Raw genomic sequence first — 21,614 nt, forward strand, 5'->3', positions numbered from 1 at the left:
GTAACTATGTACATTAATGCACTTCTGGGGTACAGTGTGGGGTTTTCACACACAATCCCAAACACTTCCATCAAACACAGCCTTCATGGTCAACACAGCCTTCATGTCATTTTCTCAGTTATTGTTTTAAAACGTTCACATTCTACTCTTAGAAAGATTCACCTGTAGAGTTCTTTTAATCTAAGGAGACCTCTGGGCAAATATCTCTGTGGGCCAGTACTTAGAGAAACTCCTAGATGTCTAATGAAGTTGTGACTAATAGCTCATAGTCAGATCTCTTATTATTATACTTTAGAACGTTTTCTCCAACATGCATCATTTTTCACAGACTTCCAAATGAACATATTTATATTTTCCTGCCTACTCAATATGTTATGAAGTTTCTTTTTTTTTTGGGCCAGGGCTGGGTTTGAACCCGCCACCTCCGGCATATAGGGCCGGCACCCTACTCCTTTGAGCCACAGGCACCACCCCATGAAGTTTCTTGTATTTGGTTCTTTTGTGCCTAGTTTTCTTTTCCATAAACCTAAAGACAATTTAATTTGAATGTTAAGCCGTATACCTGCTGTATTTACCATGATTGAAATTGGTTCTGTTGAAGAAGTCAAGGATTAAGATACTAAATCATTTTAAGTATCTGATGATCCTCCTAAACTGTTGCCATCCTAGTTGAGATATCAGCATCTCATACTTAGACCCATGCTACTGTCTCCTAACTTGTTTTCCTGCTTCCCATCTTCCCCCTACTTCCAGGCTGTGTTCTGCACAGCGGCCAGCATGATCCTTCACCAACTGGTGTCCTGTAAGCAAATGCCCTCAGAATCAGTCCGGGTTTGAGGAAGAAATTTGGAATGTGACTACGAAATCTCTGGATCATACTGACTCTCCGTGAAATTGCTTAGATTAAATTACTTGCTTCAGAAAAGGACCAATAATATATGCCTTTATTGAAAATATTGTCAAGTAGCACATGCAGGTTTGAACGCTTTCATGCACAGGGGCCTTTTTTCTTTGTGTGTAGGTGGAAAGCGTTGAGTGAACAAGCAGTATGCAGAATGCCTGCAGAAAACAATTGAGGCAAAGGCACAAAGAATGTTATTTTCAATGTCTTGTGAACAGGGTTTTATGATTTTCACAGGCAGGGTTGTAGGTGTGCTAGGAGTCACTGCATTCCTGTACTCCCAGCTGAAAAAAGGGGGAGAAAGAGCCATTGACGGAGAGAATTCAAGCTGGCTGGCCGTTCTCTTAACTCTTTGAACACCCTGACAAAGCCTCTTTTCTAGGTCACATCAGTGTTATGATCAAAAACTGTGTTCTTGTGTTGGGAGTTGCAAATAGAGGGACAACTACTTTCTTCCTGACCGTTTGTGTATTGGTGAAATACGTAATTAGAATTATATTTATCCCATTTTTAACAATCTTGATACAGGAAAGGGAAAAATAGTCATCCCTTCAGCCAATTGAAAGAAACTCTTCTAAACAAGATACACAATAGACGTAGAAGCTCCAATTAAATTGCTCGAGAAAAAAACCCCAGATCTTTAATAACTGCCAAGTGTATGGCCCGCTGTTGCCCTGTCAGCATTCTGAACAGGAAACAGCTGTGTTCCAGCCCAAGACTGCTTACACTGGTCTTCATTATAAGAGCAATTTATTTCCATTAATGTGAAAATTGAATATTTGCTGCCAAAATTTCTAAGGAGCACGATCATGGATCAAAATGCTGAAATAAGCGATCCATGCTTTGCTACATGGTTGATGGGTAAGAGGGCATCTTTAAATCAGCTTTCAAGTTAGTGCTTTTCAGTCTTCTTGGAAATTAGAATCACCTAGTTCTCAAAATCCTGATGCCCACGCCACACCCCAGACCAAGTCAATCAGGATCTCATGGTGAGAACTCAGGCTCTTCAAAGTGCCCAGGTGATGACAGTGTGCAGCTGTGAGTCATTCTTTAAATGACTGGGCCTTGCAGCTGCATGTTGTCTCCCCAAGACTCCCAGGTGTGGGGCTCAGGAGGCGAGTGCAGGGTGGGGATACCTGTGCACGTTGGGCTGAAGGTTCCTGCTTTCTGCTCTGGTATTGGGGGCTGCTGTGTGCCAAGCTGTGGTGGCATGAACAGCCTCAGGATAGCTGTAGGAGCTCTTTGGCTTCTGCCAGTGTCAGAAGTCTTCTGTATAACCCTGACACCATGAACAAAAACTTTCTTGGAAAGGGGATAGTCAAGGATTTTTCTTTTAAAAGTAACTTATTTTTTAAGAGCAGTTCTGGCTTCACAGCAAAACAGAACAGAAGGCATAGAGAGTACCCATAAATACCTTCCCCCATTACCAACCTCCCCCACCAGGGTAGTATTCTTGGTACAGTAGATAAACTCTGTGGGCATGTCACGAGCACCGAGAGTTCGTAGTTTGCATTAGGGTTCACTCCTGGTGCTGCATATCCCATTGGTTTGGACAAATGTATAATAACATGTGTCCACAAGTGCAGTATTATTTTGTACAGTGTAGGTCCACCGCCCTACTGTGCTCTGCCTGTTCATCCCTCTCCCTCTCCCCAACCCGCGGCAACCATTAATTCTTTTTTAGGCTATCTCCATAGTTTGCCATTTCTTGTCCTATAGTTGGAGACATACAGCATGCAGCCTTTCATGTTGGCCTTTTTCCCTTAGTAATTGCACTTAAATTTTCTCCATGTCTTTTCATGGCTTAATAGCGCAATTGTTTTTAGTCCTAAAAAATATTCCATTGTCTGTACGTACCACAGTTATTTATTCACTAAGCTACTGAAGGACATTTTAATTGCTTCCGAGTTTTGGCAGTCATGAATGAAGTTGCTATAAACATCTGTGTAGAGATATTTTTGAACATGTTTTCAATTTGTTTAGGTAAATACCAAGGAGAACCATTGCTGGAGTGTGTGAGAAAAGTATGTCTAGTTTTGTAGGAAACTGCCTGTCTTCCGAAGTGGCTGTATCATTTTCAGTCCCACCAGGAATGAACGAGAGAGTTCAGTGTTTTGGATTTTAGCCATTCTTGATATGCCTGTGGTGATAACTCATTGTTGTTCTAACTTGAACTTTCCTAATGACAGATAATGTGGAACATCTTTTCATATGCTTACTTGCCATCTCTGTATCTCCTTTGGTGAGATATCTGTTTAGGTCTTTGAGCCAGTCTTTAACTCTAGTTACTTTTGAGTTTTAAGGGTTCCTTGTATAATTTGGATAGCAGTCCTTTAATCTTTTGCAAAAATATTCTCTCAGTCCATAGCTTGTCCTCATACTGTAGACCAATGGTTCTCAACCTTCCTAATGCTGTGACCCTTTAATACAATTCCTCCACTGCTCTAGACAGTGTCCCTTCACAGAACAAAAGGTTTTAGTTTCAGGGAAGTAGGTTTTTGTCGATTCTTTCTTTCACAGACCATGCCTCTGGTGTTGCATCTAACAAGTCATCACCAAGCCCAAAGTGATCTGGGTTTTCCCCTGTTACTTTCTAGGTTTATAGTTTTGCATTTTACATTTAGGCCTGTGATCCATTTTGAGTTAATTTTTGTGAAAGTTGTAAGGTCTTCTTTTTTTAACCTGTGGATATCCAGTTGTTCTCACACCCTTTATTGAAAGGCTATCTTTGTTCCATTCTATAGCCTCTGCCCCTTTGTCAAGATTAGTTGACTATATTTATGTGGCTCCATTTCTGGGTTCTCTTTTCTATTCTGTTGTTATTTTTATTTATTCCTTTGGCAATACCATACTGGTTGATTACTGCAGCTTTATAGAAAGTTTTGAAGTTGGGTAGTGTTAGTCTTCCAATTTGTTCTTCTTCAATATTGTGCCTTTTGCCTCTCCCTGTAAACTTTAGAATCAGTTTGTCACTATCCATGACATAACTTGCTGGGCTTTTGAATGGGATTTTGATTTGGATTGATGTCTTGACACTATTGAGTCTTCCCATCCATGAACATGGAGTAACTCTTCATTCATTTAGTTCTTTGATTTCTTTTGTCTCTTTTGTCAGAATTTTATACTTTTCCTCATATGGTTCTCATATATATTTTATTAGATTTATACCTAAGTATTTCATTTTTAAGGGTGCTAATGTAAATGGCATTGTGTTTTTAGTTTCAAATTCTACTTGTTTATTCCAGCTATATAGGAAAAGAGTTGACTTTTGTATGTTAACCTTGAATCCTGAAACCCTGCTTACTACTATTAATAGTTCCAGGAGGGTTTTTTGTCATTGGTTTTTTTTTTTTTTTAATATTCTACAGAGACAATTGTGTCTTCTGTGAACAAAGGCAAGTTTTTTTTATTCTTGCCTTCCCAATCAGCATTCCCTCCCTCCCTCCTTTCCTTTTCATTTTATTAGCTAGGGCTTTCAGTGGGATGTTGAAAAGAAGTTGTGGGAAGGGACAATTTTGCCTTTTTCCTGACCTTAGTAGAAAAGCTAGTTTCATATCATTAAGTATGATACTAACGGTAGGGTTTTTGTTGATGTTTGAATACCTTTATAATAATATTTTGACACAACGGCAAATTACGAACATCTCACTCAGTCTTTGCCAGTTGTAAAGTTAGCAATTGGAAGAGGTGATTATTGATACATTCTCTGTAGAATAACTGCAGTTTTCTACCATAACATATGGATGTTTTTGTGTGCGTATAATAGTAGTATAGGAAGAAAAAAGAAAGGAAAACACTTCGTATCACCATGTGCTAGTATCAATAATAATAGCTCATTTGAATATGAATATTTCTTTGTTACTGAGGATTAGATAAACTATAGTTTTGAGAATTGTCAATCATTAAATTGTTTATCATTCAACTGGATGTAGTTTAACTATTTCATAAATTTAAGACACTCACATTGCTAGGATCCTGTTAGTAGTCCATATTAATAACCAGGACAGCCTTACTGATAGAAAAGCAAGTGTGTATGTCATCACAAGATGCAGTGAGAGTGACTGGGAATTCAGCACAAGGAAGAAAATAGTGGCTTCAGGAGTGAAAAAAATCTACCATCTTGATTTAATTCTCATTTTCAAGAAAAGTAAAAAAAAAAAGAAAAATGTAGCACTTGTGCAGAGTAATAGGATCCAAACACATGGCGGAACATTTCTCCTTTGTGGTTCGGCCCTCAAGTTTCTTCTGAGAACCCTGGTTGGTTTGTGACAACGGACGCAAAGTAACATAAAAACTTACTCAGAAATCCTAGGAAAGATGTCATCGGGCCAATAGCAGGATTATGGATGGTGGAATTTCAGATAATCTTTTCTTTATTGTCTCAATCCTGCTCTTAAGTCACAAGGGGATAGAAAGCTGAAGAGAATATAGCCTTTCAGATTTGGCCACCTGGTTTAAACTGGCTCCCAAACAGCATTTGGGACTTTAGTCCTGGATTCAGAGGTCATGTGGTGTGTATTATAAAACCAGCTCTGACTTCCTGATGTCTAAAAGAGAAACATGACCTGGCATGAGTATTTTTAGTAAAAAATGGTATGTAAACAGCAGAAACCCGAGAAGACAAAAAGATAAGACTTCAAGGAAAATACAGACTTTGAAAACAGAAAACCAATATGAAAGGTAAGAGCGAAAAGGTAAAAAGATGGGAAAAAAACCTCCATCCCCACCTCCCCAACACTCACACAAAGAAGAGAACCAAAGAAAAGATGAAAAATTCTAGCAAAATTAAATGCAGTTTTCCTGGCAGAGGTAAGGGCTGAATGAAGATCAAAAGCTTCCTGATTCTACTCTATGCCATTTATAAAATTCTCATGACCTTGCCTGGGAGATTTGGAAGAAGCAGTTCATATCTGAAAGTAATTTGAAGAACATTACAGGGCTGAGGTCTTCATCTTGTGAAAGCCCAGAGTTGAGCCTCCCGGGACAGCAGCATAAGGTGGTTCCTGCTGAGTTTCTCGGCTGCTGCAGGCCCTGCTGCTCATGGAAAGGACTTAGTGGTGCAGGAACTGCCCCTTGTTCAGGGGCCAGCCAGGAGACTTGAGCATGAGAGGGAGATGTACCAGAAATGGTAGTGGAATCATAGACAAACTGGGAGAATAGGCATCCGCACGGGTGGAAGCAAATGTGATAAGTTTTCACCTGGCTCTTCCTGTACCTTCTGAGGGCTTGCTATTAGTAGCCCTGGTCTGCCCCCTCACACGCCCACATGTGGGTTGTGTCCATATGGTCTAGGACCCCTCTTGAAAAGATACTCTTTAACTAGAGATTTTGTCAAGGCAACCAAAAGGGTCCATTGAGAAGACTGAAAATCATTTGATTGATTTTGTGCTTCCTGTTTATCAAATAGGAGGAGACAGGAAGCTGAGTCTACAAGTTATTGACAGCGTCCTGTGGTAGGAATGAGGGATGAGGGCCCCATCCACCTCATCGCCTGCTTTCTGGTCTGGCTACTGTTCAGCTGGGTGCAGTGTTGTTATGTCCTTTCTGTGACAGGGACTGCTGTTATTCTGAGTTGACAGAAGAGGAAGTAAGTGCACGGGTCCCCGGTACTGGGCTCTGCACAGAGCCAGCATGGATGTGGGTCACCTGGCCCCGGCCAGCTACACCCCACCAGGCAGAGGTGCATGCACTGTGGCCCTTTGTGATGCCTGGTCAGTGCTGAGTACTGACAGGCCATGTCCCCCCCTCCATGTCCCTAAGTCCAGGGAGCCCCACCAACTACAAAATGCCCCAGGTGTAAGCCTCATTCTGCTACTACTGTTTGCATTTGTTTTTTGTCTGGTTAGTTGGCTGACTTTGGTCCGCCCCTGGCCTAGTGCAGAGTAGGGCTGTCATGCACACTGGTTTAACTGGTGACTGAGCTGGTCACTGGTGTGTTGGAACTGGTGTTGCTACAGGTTCCTCTCAGTCTGCCAGCAGTTGGCCTGGAGTACAGATACACCTGGTGCCTTAGCTGTTCACACCATTTAAGTTCATTAGCTCTTTTTGTTTCTGATGGTGAATAAACATACAGAAACAAATGCTGAAATTCAGGAGCTAGGTCGCTCTCCTTGAAATGAATTAATTTTGTTAATGCCTTTGGCAGATCTGCATTTGTGTCCTCACTCCTCTGAATGCTCCGTTGCTGTGGTGATGATCTGTGGACTTACCTTGCAAGCTGAATGCCAGCTGAAAGACTCTCTCCTGCTATTATTCAGAGGCCTCTCCTGTCTGTTGTTTTTTGTTTGTTTGTTTGTCTTTCTGCTTTCAGCGGTGTGAATTAAAAGTTGTCTTCATACCATCAAATGCCTCCTCTGCAGGGTGTTTCGGTTAAACTTCGAGTTACTCTGCACGCGCAGCTGAGCAGGTCCACAGCTGCAGCATCCTGAGTGGAGGGAGGTTTGCCAGGGAGGGCAACTGAAACTCCCCTTGGACCAAGGAAGTAGGGGAGCCAAGTGATAGGCAGAGGAAGAGGATGCATTCAGTAGTGCAAATGAGAATGCTTAAAGGCAGAATTAAAAGGAAATAGCTGTCCTTGTCATAGGAAAAAAAAAGTTTGTACTGAAAAGAGTTTCCCAAAAATGGTTGTACAATTTATATATTTCTTGTAGGATCACCAACTGGTAATACGCCTTTCCTCCTTCAGTGGGTGGTGGTATACGTGTCCACTCTCAGTGGCAGGCCAGTTTCTCTGGCAGATAGAAACTCCTGTATGAAGCAATCGCAGAGCAGCTAGAAATGCCCTTCCCTCAAGGTCTCTGTGTACTGCAGTGTTTCTCAAGGTTTGCTTTGCAACCGTTGTCCCTGTGGGGCCTTCCCTGATACCCCTTCAAAATGATTCACTCCTTGTTCTCTGCTCCCATGGAACATTCACATATATTTTATTGACTTTGCACTTCGCAGCTTATGTGTCCAGTTGTAGCCATGAACGATTATAGGCCGTGAAAGGCTGGGTGCTGATTTCTTCAACCTCTTTTTTTTTTTTTGAGACAGAGCCTCAAGCTGTCCCCCTGGGTAGAGTGCTGTGGCATCACAGCTCACAGCTCACAGCAACCTCCAACTCCTGGACTCTAGCGAGTCTCCTGCTTCTGCCTCCCAAGTAGCTGGGACCACAGGGGCTCATCACAACACCTGGCTATTTTTTTTGGTTACAGCCATCATTGTTTGGTGGGCCCAGGCCGGATTCGAACCTGCCACCTTAGGTGTATGTGGCTGGCGCCTTAGCCACTTGAGCCACAGGCGCCGAGCCTTTCTTCAACCTCTTCACAGTACTTTGCACAGAATAGCTAACAAATGTGGGTTAAACACACATGAAAACTGTAAAGGGAACAGTTCTGCTGCTGTGATGAATGGGACTGAAGCTGAGGTTGAGAAACCTGAGCTTGCTCTGTGTTGTGGTAAGAAACTCCTGAAGGGCTCCGTGGATGGGTAACTTAGTGTGTAATACCTGGAAGGGGCTGCCCTGTCATTTCCTCCCTGGTCTCGTGTCTGTGGGCAGGCTGATCCCATTTCCCCCATGGGGGCTCTGGTGAGGACCCTTTCTTCCCTGTCTTCATCTTTGTGTGGCTGGTCTTTTAGATGAAATGACAGCACCTTTTAAAAGTGACGTTTATATAATCTCGTTTAAGTGATATACATACATAATTAATTTGTCACATTGAAAAACAACAGTATTAACTTCCCTAGAGAGTAAGTAAACTCCTTAAGACTGATAATGGTTTTAGTTGGTAGAAAGAAATGAAAGAAGCACCAGACTATTTTGTTACAGTCAGTTAAGGCCAGCCACCTAAGTCTGTCAGCAGGAAAAAGAATGGTTTTAATCCTACCAATTGCCTCTAATAGATCATCTTCAGGAAAAGAGTTTTAAATGAATTGTTGGACTCCAATGAAATGTCAACACGTAAGTTAGGAATGAAATCATTACTGGCAGAGTCGTATTTGTACATCTGTTGTATCAGTAGAATTACAGATGCCGGGAGAAGACGACGTGTACGTTACAACATTTTGAATGAATGCAATTATTTACCAGGTGTTGAAAGGGAGTTTGACAGAGCAGAAAGAAAGAGAGAAAGAAAGAAAACACATGGCATATAGCATCTCTTAGAGACGTTGATGAATCCTGACTCTGGGAGAAGGTTTCCATTTGTTGACACATTAAGAATCCTGGAGCACGGTGGCACTGCCGGGCACTCAACCCACACTTCTTAGATCCAACTGGGTTTATGAGTACAAGAGATGACAGCCACGAATGCAAGGAGAAAACCTTCCCAGCTGGCCCACTCACTGGGCTGAGCAAGTTTCTGGCAAATAAGTCGTGTGTGGCTGGATTGCACTTATTTTACTGCCTATTTTCTTTCTGCCACAGGAATGATGTAGGTTTGTAGTATTTACTTCTTACAATTAAATTTCTATTGCATGAGAAATAACACTCTTTTTGATAAAGAATACATTTACCATCACTGTCATTCATTTTAATTACTATGCTATATCTTTTTCTCTGAAAGATAAGGGCTTCTACCACAGTATCTTATCACACTTAAAATAAGTCATTTCTTAATATCATCAAATATCATATCACTTTACAAAATTTGAATGGTCTGGGAAATGCCATGATTTTTTAAAGTCTGTTTTTGTGGAATCCGAATTAGGTTCATACAGTGCAATGGACTAATGTCCCTAAGTCTCTCTCTGCATCTCGCCCCCTCCCCAATCACATGATATTTTAAGAAACCAGGTCATTTTTCCTGTAGTATTTTCTAGAGTCTGAGTTTTACTGATTATGTTTCATATATTGCTTCAGTAACTATTAATGTTTATGTAGACATAATACACATAAACTATAGTTATTTCCTTAGAGTGATAAAAAATCTTCTCTTAATAATAACAACATGAAACATGAAAGAAATGGCCACGGCCGTTTTTGCTAGAGAACACTATTGGGTCGTGTAAAAGTCCTCCCTGGCCAGTGTCTGCTGTTTCTCTGTGAAGAAGTAGTGAAGGCATGGGATAGGCGTTAGGTAAGGCTGTGTCCCCCAGGATCCACGTCTATGAGGAACAATTAGATAGTCTTCAAAACTGATCACAAACCGGCCCCTATGATCTTACATAACTTACCAAGTGCCAATTAAATGAGGCAGATTATTGGTTTGGGTCGAGAGAGAGGATGCTTGTGTAAGATGCATACAGTTACAAAGGACCATTCTGTGTGCTTGGGAACTTCACTGAAGCATGAAACAAGAATGAAGCTTTGGTGATTTAATTAAAATTAAGTATGAGAGACTGAAAAAACAGATGACACGGACCTCAACCACAATACAAACTGTAATAAGCTCAGAGAAAGCCTGTTCAAATATTCATGAATAGCTCTTTCAGTATCTAGTGAAAATAGATTGATTACTTAAGGGCTGAAATCTATTACATCGAATGAGTTTACAGAGATCTAAATTTATTCCTGTGGTCTCAAACCCATTATACCTTTAGGAAATAATAATTTCATGGAGAAAAATAATTTGCAGTGGTGATATAGAGTCTTTGCACATTAAGTTAAGGATCTTGAGATGAGATAATCCTGGATTATCTGGGCAGGCCATAAATGCCATCACAAATATTCTTTAAGATAGTTCAAGTGGTTCACGCCTGTCATCCTAGCATTCTGGGAAGCTGAGACTGGTAGATTGCTTGAGCGCAGGATTGCAGTAACAGCATGAGTAAGAGCAAAAATAGCCAGGTGTTCTGGCAGGCTCCTATAGTTCCAACTACTCAGGAGGCTGGGGCAAGAGAATCACTCATGCCCAAGAGTTTGAGGTTGCTGTGAGCTATGATGCTAGGGAATTCCACTAAGGGTGATAAAGTGAGGCTCTGTCTCCAGGAAAAAAAAAGACAGTTCAAGGGGACTTTGACACCACAGGCACAAAGAGGCTAATGAATGCTGAAATCTGTGGGAATCTTGAAGAGGCAAGAGACAGATTCTGTCCTACAGCCTCTGGAGACAGCATTGCACTGGCCTTGCCTACACTTCATTTCAGATTTCTGGCCTCCAGAATTGGAGCAGAAATGAGAGCATAAATTTCTGTTATTTGAAGGCATTGTTTGTGGCAATTTGTTAAAATGGCATAGGAAATTAATACAGCCCTCTTTTAACATTCTGGCAAAATTATAGAGCAGAAATGAGTTAATTTTCACAAAATTAACATGCTTGAGTAACCAGTACCTAAATCAAGAAGCAGAACCTTATAATCCCCTAGAAGGTCCCTTCATGTTCCTTTTTAGCCACTGCCTAGCCTCCCCAAAGTATCCGCTATTGTGACTTTCAACTTCACAGAATCCTACAGTACCTACCCTTTTGTATCTGGATTCTTTATCTCAAATCCAGTATGTTTGTGATTTCATCCATGTTGTCGCCTGTGGTTGTAGATTTTTCGTTCTCATCGCTGTATAGTTTCCATTGTCTCTATAGAGTTCACTTTGTGATTTCTTCTGCTGTTGATGGTTTACAAATAGCGCAGTTAGGTAATTCATTCATTGTCTTTTGGTGAACTTATATCTGCATTGCTAGTGGGTATATAATGAGGGGGAATGCCTGAGTCCTGGAGTTCTGGAGTCTCTTTTCTTTCTGTGCTTTCTAACTTGATAATCTCATCAACACTCACAACTTTAGTGGATTATCCATCACTGTGACTCTTAAATTTGTCTGTTTCTGATCTTTCTGCTGAGATTCCAAAGGACAGCTGTCAGTTATATATTCATACACATACCCTTATAACGTTTAGTGCATCCCAACCTAAACTCAAGTGCCTACCAGGAAAAAATAGTTTCTCCTCTTGTGTCCTTACTGTGTTAATGGCAAATCCTTGCCCTTGATCGTCCATGTTCAAATCAGAATCATCTCTAATTCTTTCTTCATTGGCACCTGCCAAGTCCCTAAAGCATATTGACACCCCCTCTGCCCCAGGGCTCTCCGTGTTAATTTCTGGGCACAGTGTCCATTCTCTTTGGGGGGACTACTGAATGAGGCCATGCCTCCAGTCTGTGTACTATGTCATCCATCCACAAATCTAGGAGGTCTTTCCAAAGCAGAACTTTGATCCTGCCACATCCCTTCTCAAAACTCAATGACATTGATAGATAATATCCATTGATTATAGAATCAAGTCAGAATTCTTCATGGGGGCTTTCTGTGCTTCCATAGATTTGACTTCGGCAGCATTTCTGTTGGAAATTGTTCATATGTGGCTTTACCAGGAGGTCTTGAACTATATAATAGCATTGACTTCAGTAACATTTTTATGATAAACTGCTCAAAGGGCCTCCTCTGAGCATTTCTTGTCATGGCTGCCCATGATTTACCATTCTTTCTGACTTTATTGTATCACTGTACCCTGCATTCAAGTAACCCTTATAATAGCTTGGTGCGGTAAATTCCTCTTTCGTTATTTCTGATTGTAATTGAAGAAACCAAAGCCCAGAGAATTTAAGATATTGCCCAAGGTCATTTATCCAGAAACTTAACTAGGAATCAAATGCTGGAAATCCAAAAACAGTTGTCTGACGTCTGCATATTTATCACTCCTCTGGAGGTGGGAAGGTTTCCTTTCCAGCTTTTCAGCTCTGCTGTGTGCTTTGCAGAGGCAGCATCTCTCTGACAGCGCTGTGCTCCTGGCCTTCTGGGCACCTGTGACGGATGTGTGCTCTTTCCCTCACGATCTCTAAAGCGGGAGTGTCACGAGCTGAGCTCTGGCAGCTACTGCCTGGACGTGCGTGGCGACTTCAGTTCTTGTAACACCCATCTTGGTTTTGTTCCCTCCTCGTCTCTGTTTCTGCCCTCCTCAGTCCCCTTTTCTTTCTCTCTGGTCTCTCCCCCCCACCAGACTTCTCCCTTTTCCTCTCTTCCTTCTCTTGTAAGTGCAGTAGCTCTCAACCCTTTCTAAGGCCAACCTCAGGAAATGCAGTATATCCCTGATCACCTCCCTACCGGGCCTGCCTTACCAGGTTAAAAACAACAAATCCACTGTAATAAAATGTCATCAAATAAGCAAATTAGGGCTGGGTTGGGGACATTAGGTGTAATTTGCATTAGCAATGTAAGAATGATTCGTGTTTGAATCACTATACATTTATTAGCATTTCATGATGAAGAAATCGTGGGTCCAAATAAACTGTTGATACAACTATATATCATTTTACGTGGTGGAATTAACCACATAACATATAGTAAAATGAAGCGATGCTGGTGAGGCTAAATGAAGGGTAATTTACAGCAGAAATTGCCAAACCATGACCATTTCAAGACAACGATGACATGATTATTCTGTCCTTCCCGAAAAGTTCAACAATCCTAGCCGTATGTGAGGGGGTTTGCAGTTTCCTGGCATTGAACACTGACCAGACTTAGAAAACTGACTTAGAGTCTTTAGGAGACACTACTAGGATACAACTTTTAGGTCATGAATAATGTTTCAGTAATTTTCATATTTAGTTATAAATAACATTTAATCATGAAATAGAAAAACAAATGGGATGCGGTTTATATTTCGCTTAAGAATCTAAGAAAGGAGAGCACTTGGGGGTTCATGTCTGCCCCTTAGGGATCTGTCTTGGTTCACCCGTTGGAAATCACCTCTTCAGTTCCAGCTGTGGTTTTCTGCATTTGTCTCTAACCAGGCTCCAGGTGCATTTCTTTTCCTCGGCTCCTTCTGCAGCGCCTCTGACACACTGGGGCTGCTGGTTTTTCTCTGCTTTTGTGGTTCACCCTTCGACTCCGCAGACTCCGCAGACTCCGCAGCCGGCTAGAGCCCTGCCCGTACCGCTGTCCTTCCTCCACCCACCCGGCACTGACCTGTCTGGCCTCTGAGCATCCCCACTTGTTCTTCCAGGGCGCCAGCAGCATTCTGCCCTCTATTAGTACTTGGCAATGTGCGTTTCTGACCCATAAGAGAAGGCGAACATCGTGTCTCATGAAGTTTTCCTTTTAACTTTCATTACCAACCATAGGTAACAGAGAGCCTTTTTATGTAATGGGTGCCTGGGATGTTTGTCAACTTAAATTGGCACTGATGGGTTTCCTTGAGATGGGCCCATTGTGACTGGATAGAGTGTTGTGTGTGGCAACTTGGAAGGTATTCATGGATTGTGGACTTTCGGAGGGACTTTACCTTGTAGACTGCAGCAAAAGCCACACGGTCTCTGGGGCTCTGGCTTTGTTATCAGTGATCTGATGCCTAAGAAAACAATAGAGTAGGTAAAAAGTAACTACTAATTAACATCTTCCTTTACCTCTGCCTTGCACAAGCAGCAGCGACCCAAGTGAAATGTTTAACCAACAGAGACTGTATTATGAAGGGAAAATTCAATTAAAAAATATCCACAGACCATAAGCCATTAGATGACCAAAATGCAATTAGTCTCCATTGTTTAGTGTTATTGCCCTAAAATTTTTATCAAGCTTAAACAAACCTCTGGTACACTTTATTTTATGCTCCACTTAACATTAACTCATTTGGGACAAGGAAACAAACTATACTTCAGATAAAAATGTAGGTGATTTTTGTGTCTTTGTTTATACTTTAAAATGACTTTCTGTAATTTCTAAGTATGGTGGTTTTACGGTATAACCACAACAAACCCAATTAGACAGTTATGAAGTGTATTTACTCATGAAATACATGACAGGAGTAGCATGCTGAGGTCCCCACATTTATTTTCATATCTCATTTGTGTTCTGAGCTGGTAAACTTCCGGTTCCTGTAAGTGTAGGCTGTGGCTCAGTTAAGATAGAGAGCGTGGACTCCAGAGCTGGACTGCTTGGGTTTGAATCCTCATGGCAGCACATGTAGGCTGATCTTTGCAGACACTTTCTCTGCTTCAAAGCCCTGAAATAAAAACATTGCCTACCACAAATGTAGTTTTAGGAAGATTGAGTTCATATTTGAAAAGCATGTAGTGCTTGATACATAGTAAGTACTGAATATGTATTTGTAAAATAAAGTGGATAAACTGTACCTTCTGTAAGGTTCAAGAATTGTGAATATCAAGTGTTTAATTGATTATAATTACATCACCCTTTGTATTTTTAATATTTTAGGATCATTTCACAAGGAAGATGATTTTTACCTATTTGCTACTTCTGACAAGGTACCCGTTAGAAGGTAGCCATTAGATAATATTTTCTTTTGTTAGTTAATGAAATATTATTGCATAAAAAGTCCTAGCCAGTATACCAAGGCAAAAGTAAATAAGCAAATAAAAACCATAAAAGGCATAGAGTTTGCAAAAACCATAAAAGGAATAATTGGGCCAGGTACGGTGGCTCACACCCGTAGTTTTATTACTCTGAGAGGCCAAGATGGGTGGATTGCCTGAGCTCAGGAGGTTGAGGCCAGCCTGAGCAAGAGTGAGACCCTGTCTCTAAAAACTAGCCTGGCATTGTGGTAGGCACTTGTAGTCCCAGCTACTTGGGAGGCTGAGGCAAAAGGATCACTTGAGCCCAAGAGTTTGAGGTTGCTATAAGCTATGACGCTATAGCACACTACCAACCGTGACAAAGTGAAACTCTGTCTCAAAAAAAAAAAAAGAAAAAGAAGGGCGGCACCTGTGGCTCGAAGGAGTAGGGCACCAGCCCAATATGCTGGAGGTGGAAGGTTCAAACACAGCCCCGGCCAAAAACTGCAAAAAGAAAAAGAAAGAAACAAAATCACTTCTATTTGTACATTATATAATTTTCTGGGTAGAAAATCCCAAAGAATGTGTATTTCATAAAACCTTCTAAAACTTAAAAGTGAGTTCAGTCTCAAGATATAGGTCAATACACAAAAATCAAATTTCATATTTTGTCATAATTATATATGATGTATATATTATTATGACAGCATATATATAAGATTTATATATATATGCTGTCATAATAATGAACAATTTGGGATTCAAAATTTTAAAAAGAGTACCATCTACATAGCATCCTAAAAAATAAAATAAAAAATAAAACATATAAATTTAGCAAACTGTATGCAGGATTTACATGTTGATAGTTAGAAAATACTGATGAACGAAATACTGATGAAGAAGACTTAATAAGTGGTGAGATAATCCATATTCATGAATTGAAAGACTTAATATTGTTAAAATGGCAATCCTCAACTTGATGCCCGTAGCTCAGCGGTTAGGGCGCTGGCCACATACACCAGAGCTGGTGGGTTTGATCCCAGCTGGGGGCTCCCAAACAACAATGGCAACTACAAGAAAAGAATAACCAAGCATTGTGGTTATTTTTGTGCCACCAAGGCACTCTACCTAACGTGACATAGGACATAGTAAGACTCTGCCTCAAAAAAAAAAAAAAAGTCAAGTCTCCCCAAAATGATTTATAGATTCAACACAATCCCAATTAAAATCCTAGGAGGATTTTTTTTGATAGCTGTCAACTGATAGCTATCAACTACCAGCTAATACTAAAATTTGTATAGTAAAGCAAATAGAAAACTAAAGTAGCCAAGAAAAAAATTTTTTAAACCAAATAGAGTTGGAGGACTTAATCTATCTGATTCTTGTTCCTCCCATAAAGTTCCAGCAGTCAAAACAGTGCTGTGTTGGCAAATGTGGACACATAGACACGTAGATCAATAGAGTAGAACAGAGAAATCAGAAATAAAACCCCCAAATGTAGCCAGTTAATGTTTGACAAAGGCACAGAGGTAATTCAATGGAGAGTCTTTGTAGCAATAGAAACCTTGACCCATAATTTACACCATATACAAAAATCAACTCAGGCTCGGTGCCTGTGACTCAAGCGGCTAAGGTGCCAGCCACATACACCTGAGCTGGCGGGTTCGAATCCAGCCTGGGCCTGCCAAACAACGACAGCTGCAACCAAAGAATAGTGGAGCATTGTGGTGGGTGCCTGTAGTCCCAGCTACTTGGGAGGCTGAGGCAGGAGACTCACTTGATCCCAGGAGTTGGAGGTTGCTGTGAACTGTCATGCCATGGCACTCTACCCAGGGTGACAGCTTGAGGCTCTGTCTCAAAGAAAAAAAAAATGTCTTGGCACCTGTGGCTCAAGTGGCTAAGGCACCAGCCACATACACCTAAGGTGGCAGGTTCAAATCCAGCCTGGCCCACCAAAACAACAATGACGGCTGCAACCAAAAAAATAGCCGGGCGTTGTGGTGGGTGCCTGTGGTCCCAGCTACTTGGGAGGCTGAGGCAGGAGACTCGCTTGAGCCCAGGAGTTGGAGGTTGCTGTGAGCTGTGATTCATGGCCCTCTACCGAGGGCGCCATAATGAGACTCTTTCTCAAAAAAAAAAGGAATAGACTGTCTTAGATCAAATCAGCTTTCTGAATCTAAAATTGAAAAGTAAAATGAATCCTTTTCTGAGTTACCATACCGTATTTCTGTATTTTAAAATTACACCAATAAGCACTTTTTAATGTTCTAGATAGCACCCCAAAATGGATCTATCCCTGTTTAGACATTCATATGTAATGAAAATATCTTACTCGCTTGCACCATTTATTTTAAATGTCTAGTTTCTATCTTAATCTGAAAACCTTCTGCAGTGTTTTTATTTTATTTTAGCATCAAATTCCATGAGTTTGGCTCAGTGTCCATAGCACAGTGGTTATGGTGCCAGCCACATGCACCAAGGGTGGCAGGTTCAAATCCAGCTGGGGCCAGCTAAATAGTAATGACTACTGCAACAACAACGAAAAAATAGCCGGATATTATGGCAGGTACCGTAGTCCCAGCTACTTGGGAGGCTGAGGCAAGAGAATAGCTTAAGTCCAAGAGTTCAATGTTGCTTTGAACTGGGATTCCAAGGCACTCTACTGAGGGTGACATAGTGAGACTCTGTCTCAAAAAAAAAAAAATTCCACTAGTCAATTCTCAGGAAAAATTTCTCTCCTTCGTATCATTACTTTAACTTAGCTAGTATTTTTCCTTTTATGTGTTTTATTTTCCATCAGCAGGTATTTTATTTGGTTTCTTCCAGCCCCACTGAGGAAGCCCTGTGGGTGCAGGAGGCAGCTGGGTGGTGGGGGTAGGAAGCAATGATTCACTTTTTTCGTGTGTTGATTTTTGATGTGGAAATGTTAAGGACCCCAAAAGAAAACTTTTATTTATGTTAAAGAGTCCTTAAGTCATTTTTACTCTTGAAAAACCAACTGCCAAAGCCTCTTTGACCTGTCCTCCTGTTCATAACTTTGACAGAATCTCCTGTGTCCTTCCCCTCCATTTTATCTGACTGAATTCTCCTTCTCCGATGTGGATTCCAATTTCGTGCTTGTTAAGCAGACTCTGCACCAAACAGCTTTTCGAGGGTCTGCAGGGCTTCTATGTGCTGTACTTTGGTTTCACATTGGTCACAGGTCTTGAATGTTGTTATTTTCATATTTCGATGGGTTCCTACATCGTAAACGCAATTGATGGTCATAATAGAAATGGTGGGAAATACAGAAGGCATGAAGAGGAAAATTAAAATCATCCATAATTCCATCACACAGCTATTACCACGGCGTCTTTGTGTGCAAGTTTTCAGATTTCCTTTTATTCACATCCATATACCCATAGAATGTAAACATTATAATGCATTCATAATGTATATTACATTCTAATGTGTATGCTATACGTTGCAATGTATATAATATATTTTATACATAATATACCTTGAATTTACCCTCAGTTGCTAAATATTCTTCTACCTTATAGTTTTCTGTGGTTACATGTTATGCCATTATTTGAAATTATCATTATAGGGGCATATATGTCATATATGATACATAAATATACACATAAATACACCCGTTTTCCTACTGATGGGTATTTAGACATATTTTATTATTTTGTTGTAAAAATACTATCAGGGGACATAAGGTAAATCTGTTAACATGTATAAGAATTTTTCAGAGTAAGTTCCAAGGAATAGAATTCAAGTTTACACTTCCCCATACCACAGAAGAGTATCATTTCTCTACATTTTTATTGGCTACTTTTTATTTTATTTCCGCTGCCCTACTCCTTTGAGCCACAGGTGCTACCATTTATTGGCTATTTTAAAATATCTTTGCCTACTTGTCAGGCAGAAAAATTGGCACTTCGTGGTTGGTTTAATTTGTGTATTAGATGTGAGATGGAGAATACGTTTTTTGTTTGTTTGTTTGTTTGTTTGTTTGAGATAGTCTCACCTTGTCACCCTAAATAGAGTCCCGTAGCTTCCTTAAAGCTCACAGCAACCTTAGGCTTTTGAGTTCAAGTGATCTTCTTGCCTCAGCCTCCAGAGTAACTGGATGATAGGTGCCCACCACAACACATGACTAGTTTTGGGGTTTTTTTTTTTTTTCTTCTATTTTTAGTAGAGACCGGATCTTGCTCTTGCTCAGGCTGGTCTCAGAGTCCGAAGCTGAAACAATCCATCCATCTCAGCTTCCCAGAGTGAGCCACCACACCCGGCTGGTTTTTATAATAATTTTGCACCTTACTAAATTGCATTATTACATCTAATAGTTATTCAGCTAATTCTTTTGGGTATTTGGGTGACAACCATAACATCTGCAAGTAGAGTTAGTTGTGTATTTTGTTTTCTAGAATTATACCTCCTTACTTTCTAGAAGTCTCATTGTATGGCTGGAATTTTCAGAAAGCCATTACATAGTAGAAGGACTTGTTAACAGCTTGATTTTGTTCCTGATTTTCATGGGAAATACGAACCCAATTGGCAGTTGTTATGAAATTTATATTATTCGTCATGTTAAGGAAATACCCTTATTATTTCAGTTTTTAAAAAATTTTCGATTTTATGTTTTTTAGAAGTGAGGGTCTCACTATGCTGCCCAGGATGACCTTCAAATCCTGGGCGCAAGTGATCCTCCTGCCTCAGCTTCTTGAGTAGCTGGGACTGTAGGTGTGTGTCATTACCCCCAAATCAGCTATTATTTAAAATGAGAAGTGGATTTTGAATTTTCATTAATGTACGTGGAGCATCTGCAGAGATCCTGGTGATTTTTTCCATTAAGTCATCCTTGCATTTCCAAATAAACTTTAAAGTCATGATCTAGGGTTCTTATAATATACATTGTACTATACATTTTGTTACTGTCTTTTATATTTTTGTCTAATCTATAAATAAGTTCGAGACTAATCACAATTTCATTTTGGTGACATTATTGTCAAATTTTGATATCAGGTTTCTTCTATCTTGGTGCTGGTCATCTTTGAGCTTTGGAAAAATTTGCGTCTGTGGTTATATTTTCCTTAGGCATAATTTTTCTATACCTTTGTTCTCTCGCTTTTTTAAATTATATTTGCCAAGGACTTACTAGATATTAATTAATTTATTAATTCTAAAACCCAGCTCTTCTAGGTAATAAATACATTTACCTATTTTAAAAAATATTCACTTTTACATTTATTACTTATTAATATTTTTTATGAGTCTGGTTTTGAAACATTTTTTAAGACCTTCGTGAACTTGATTCAATGTTGACATTTAACAGGGAGCAATTTCCCCCTGTTTCCGGTAATTACATGTTCTCCTTCTAGTTTGAAAAATGCAGGTTTGTTACATTTCAGAAAACCACTTCCGGGTAGAACTGCAAATTCAAAATTCAGTGATAAGTGAAGAGGGAAAATCCCTCTTGTTTCGTCATTTCCTCTTTTGAGTAATAAGTTATTGAAACCCCAATGTGCTTATTGGGCATTATTTAGGTGTCATCGTTTGGGGGACTGTGTTTTCTGTTCGCAGATATCGCTGTGGTGGAGATGAGCGATGCCTTCCGGCAGCCGTCCTTGTTCTATCACCTTGGGGTGAGAGAAAGTTTCAGTATGGCCAACAACATCATCCTCTACTGTGATACTAACTCAGACTCTCTGCAGTCACTGAAGGTACCTCCCTTGTTTACTGAATGTTTAATTTTAGCACCAGCGTCTCAGGGATACCTCTCTGTCATCCAGGACATTTTAAGTGCTTTATGTTTGTAACAGGATGATTTTGTCCCTGTGATCATTAAGGCACCAGTTTCTAGTTAAGTTGTGAGGTTTATCTGGTATAGATTTCCGTGTAGAAATTTGATGATAGGATGATAGATAGGATGATAGATAGGAAAAGAGTTCATCGTGAGTTCTGAGTTGCAGCCAGAGAGACTGAGTTCATGGAAATCATCAGTACCCACTTGCAGAGAAAGAAAAGAAGATTGCATAAGGCACAGTCAGGACTCCTGCTGTGTCACCATGGGGGGCTTCTTTGTGCTCACCTGTCTCTGCCTGCAAGTACATTTACTACTTGAAAGCGTTCTGAAATCGCCATCTTCTTTCACTGAGGTATGATGTAAATGAAGACAGGAGAAGGTGAATAAAAATTTACTCTGTCTACAAAATTCTACAGTTATCTCCATTTATAGGAACTTACTGATGTGAAAGCCTTTCTTCCATCCAAAAAGGTTGCCTAAAATCCTTTTGCAGGGCTAAGTGATGTTACCCTGTGTGATTCTTTGAAAAGCATCTCAGAGTTCAGGGAGACTCATGCTGAGCCTGATAGCATCTATGTCCTTTGTGAAGCTTCCAGCTGGCTTCACGTGGCTTTTTCTCAGCTTTATATTCCTGCTCCCAAATCAAAGCCAATCTTTGGACATGGAGTCCTAGAATTCAGAACCATATTTCTAATGGCATAGCAATTCTTATGTGAATAT

At 40.4% G+C, this 21,614-nt stretch overlaps 1 protein-coding gene across 2 annotated transcripts in view; it reads left to right on the plus strand.

The window, feature by feature from the left end:
* MAP3K5 (mitogen-activated protein kinase kinase kinase 5) overlaps positions 1-21,614 on the plus strand; it is a 208,202-nt gene that overhangs the window by 45,415 nt on the left and 141,173 nt on the right. The window contains exon 2 of one of the 2 annotated variants that reach the window (XM_003790296.3): positions 20,672-20,811. The exons of the other annotated variant lie outside the window; for it this stretch is intronic. Coding sequence (XP_003790344.1) covers positions 20,672-20,811 — 140 coding nt within the window. The remainder of the gene's footprint in view (positions 1-20,671; positions 20,812-21,614) is intronic. 2 annotated transcript variants of the gene reach the window in all.

This window comes from Otolemur garnettii, unplaced genomic scaffold, assembly GCF_000181295.1.
Source record: "Otolemur garnettii isolate 467f Iridium unplaced genomic scaffold, OtoGar3 scaffold00042, whole genome shotgun sequence".
Lineage (NCBI taxonomy): Eukaryota > Metazoa > Chordata > Mammalia > Primates > Galagidae > Otolemur > Otolemur garnettii.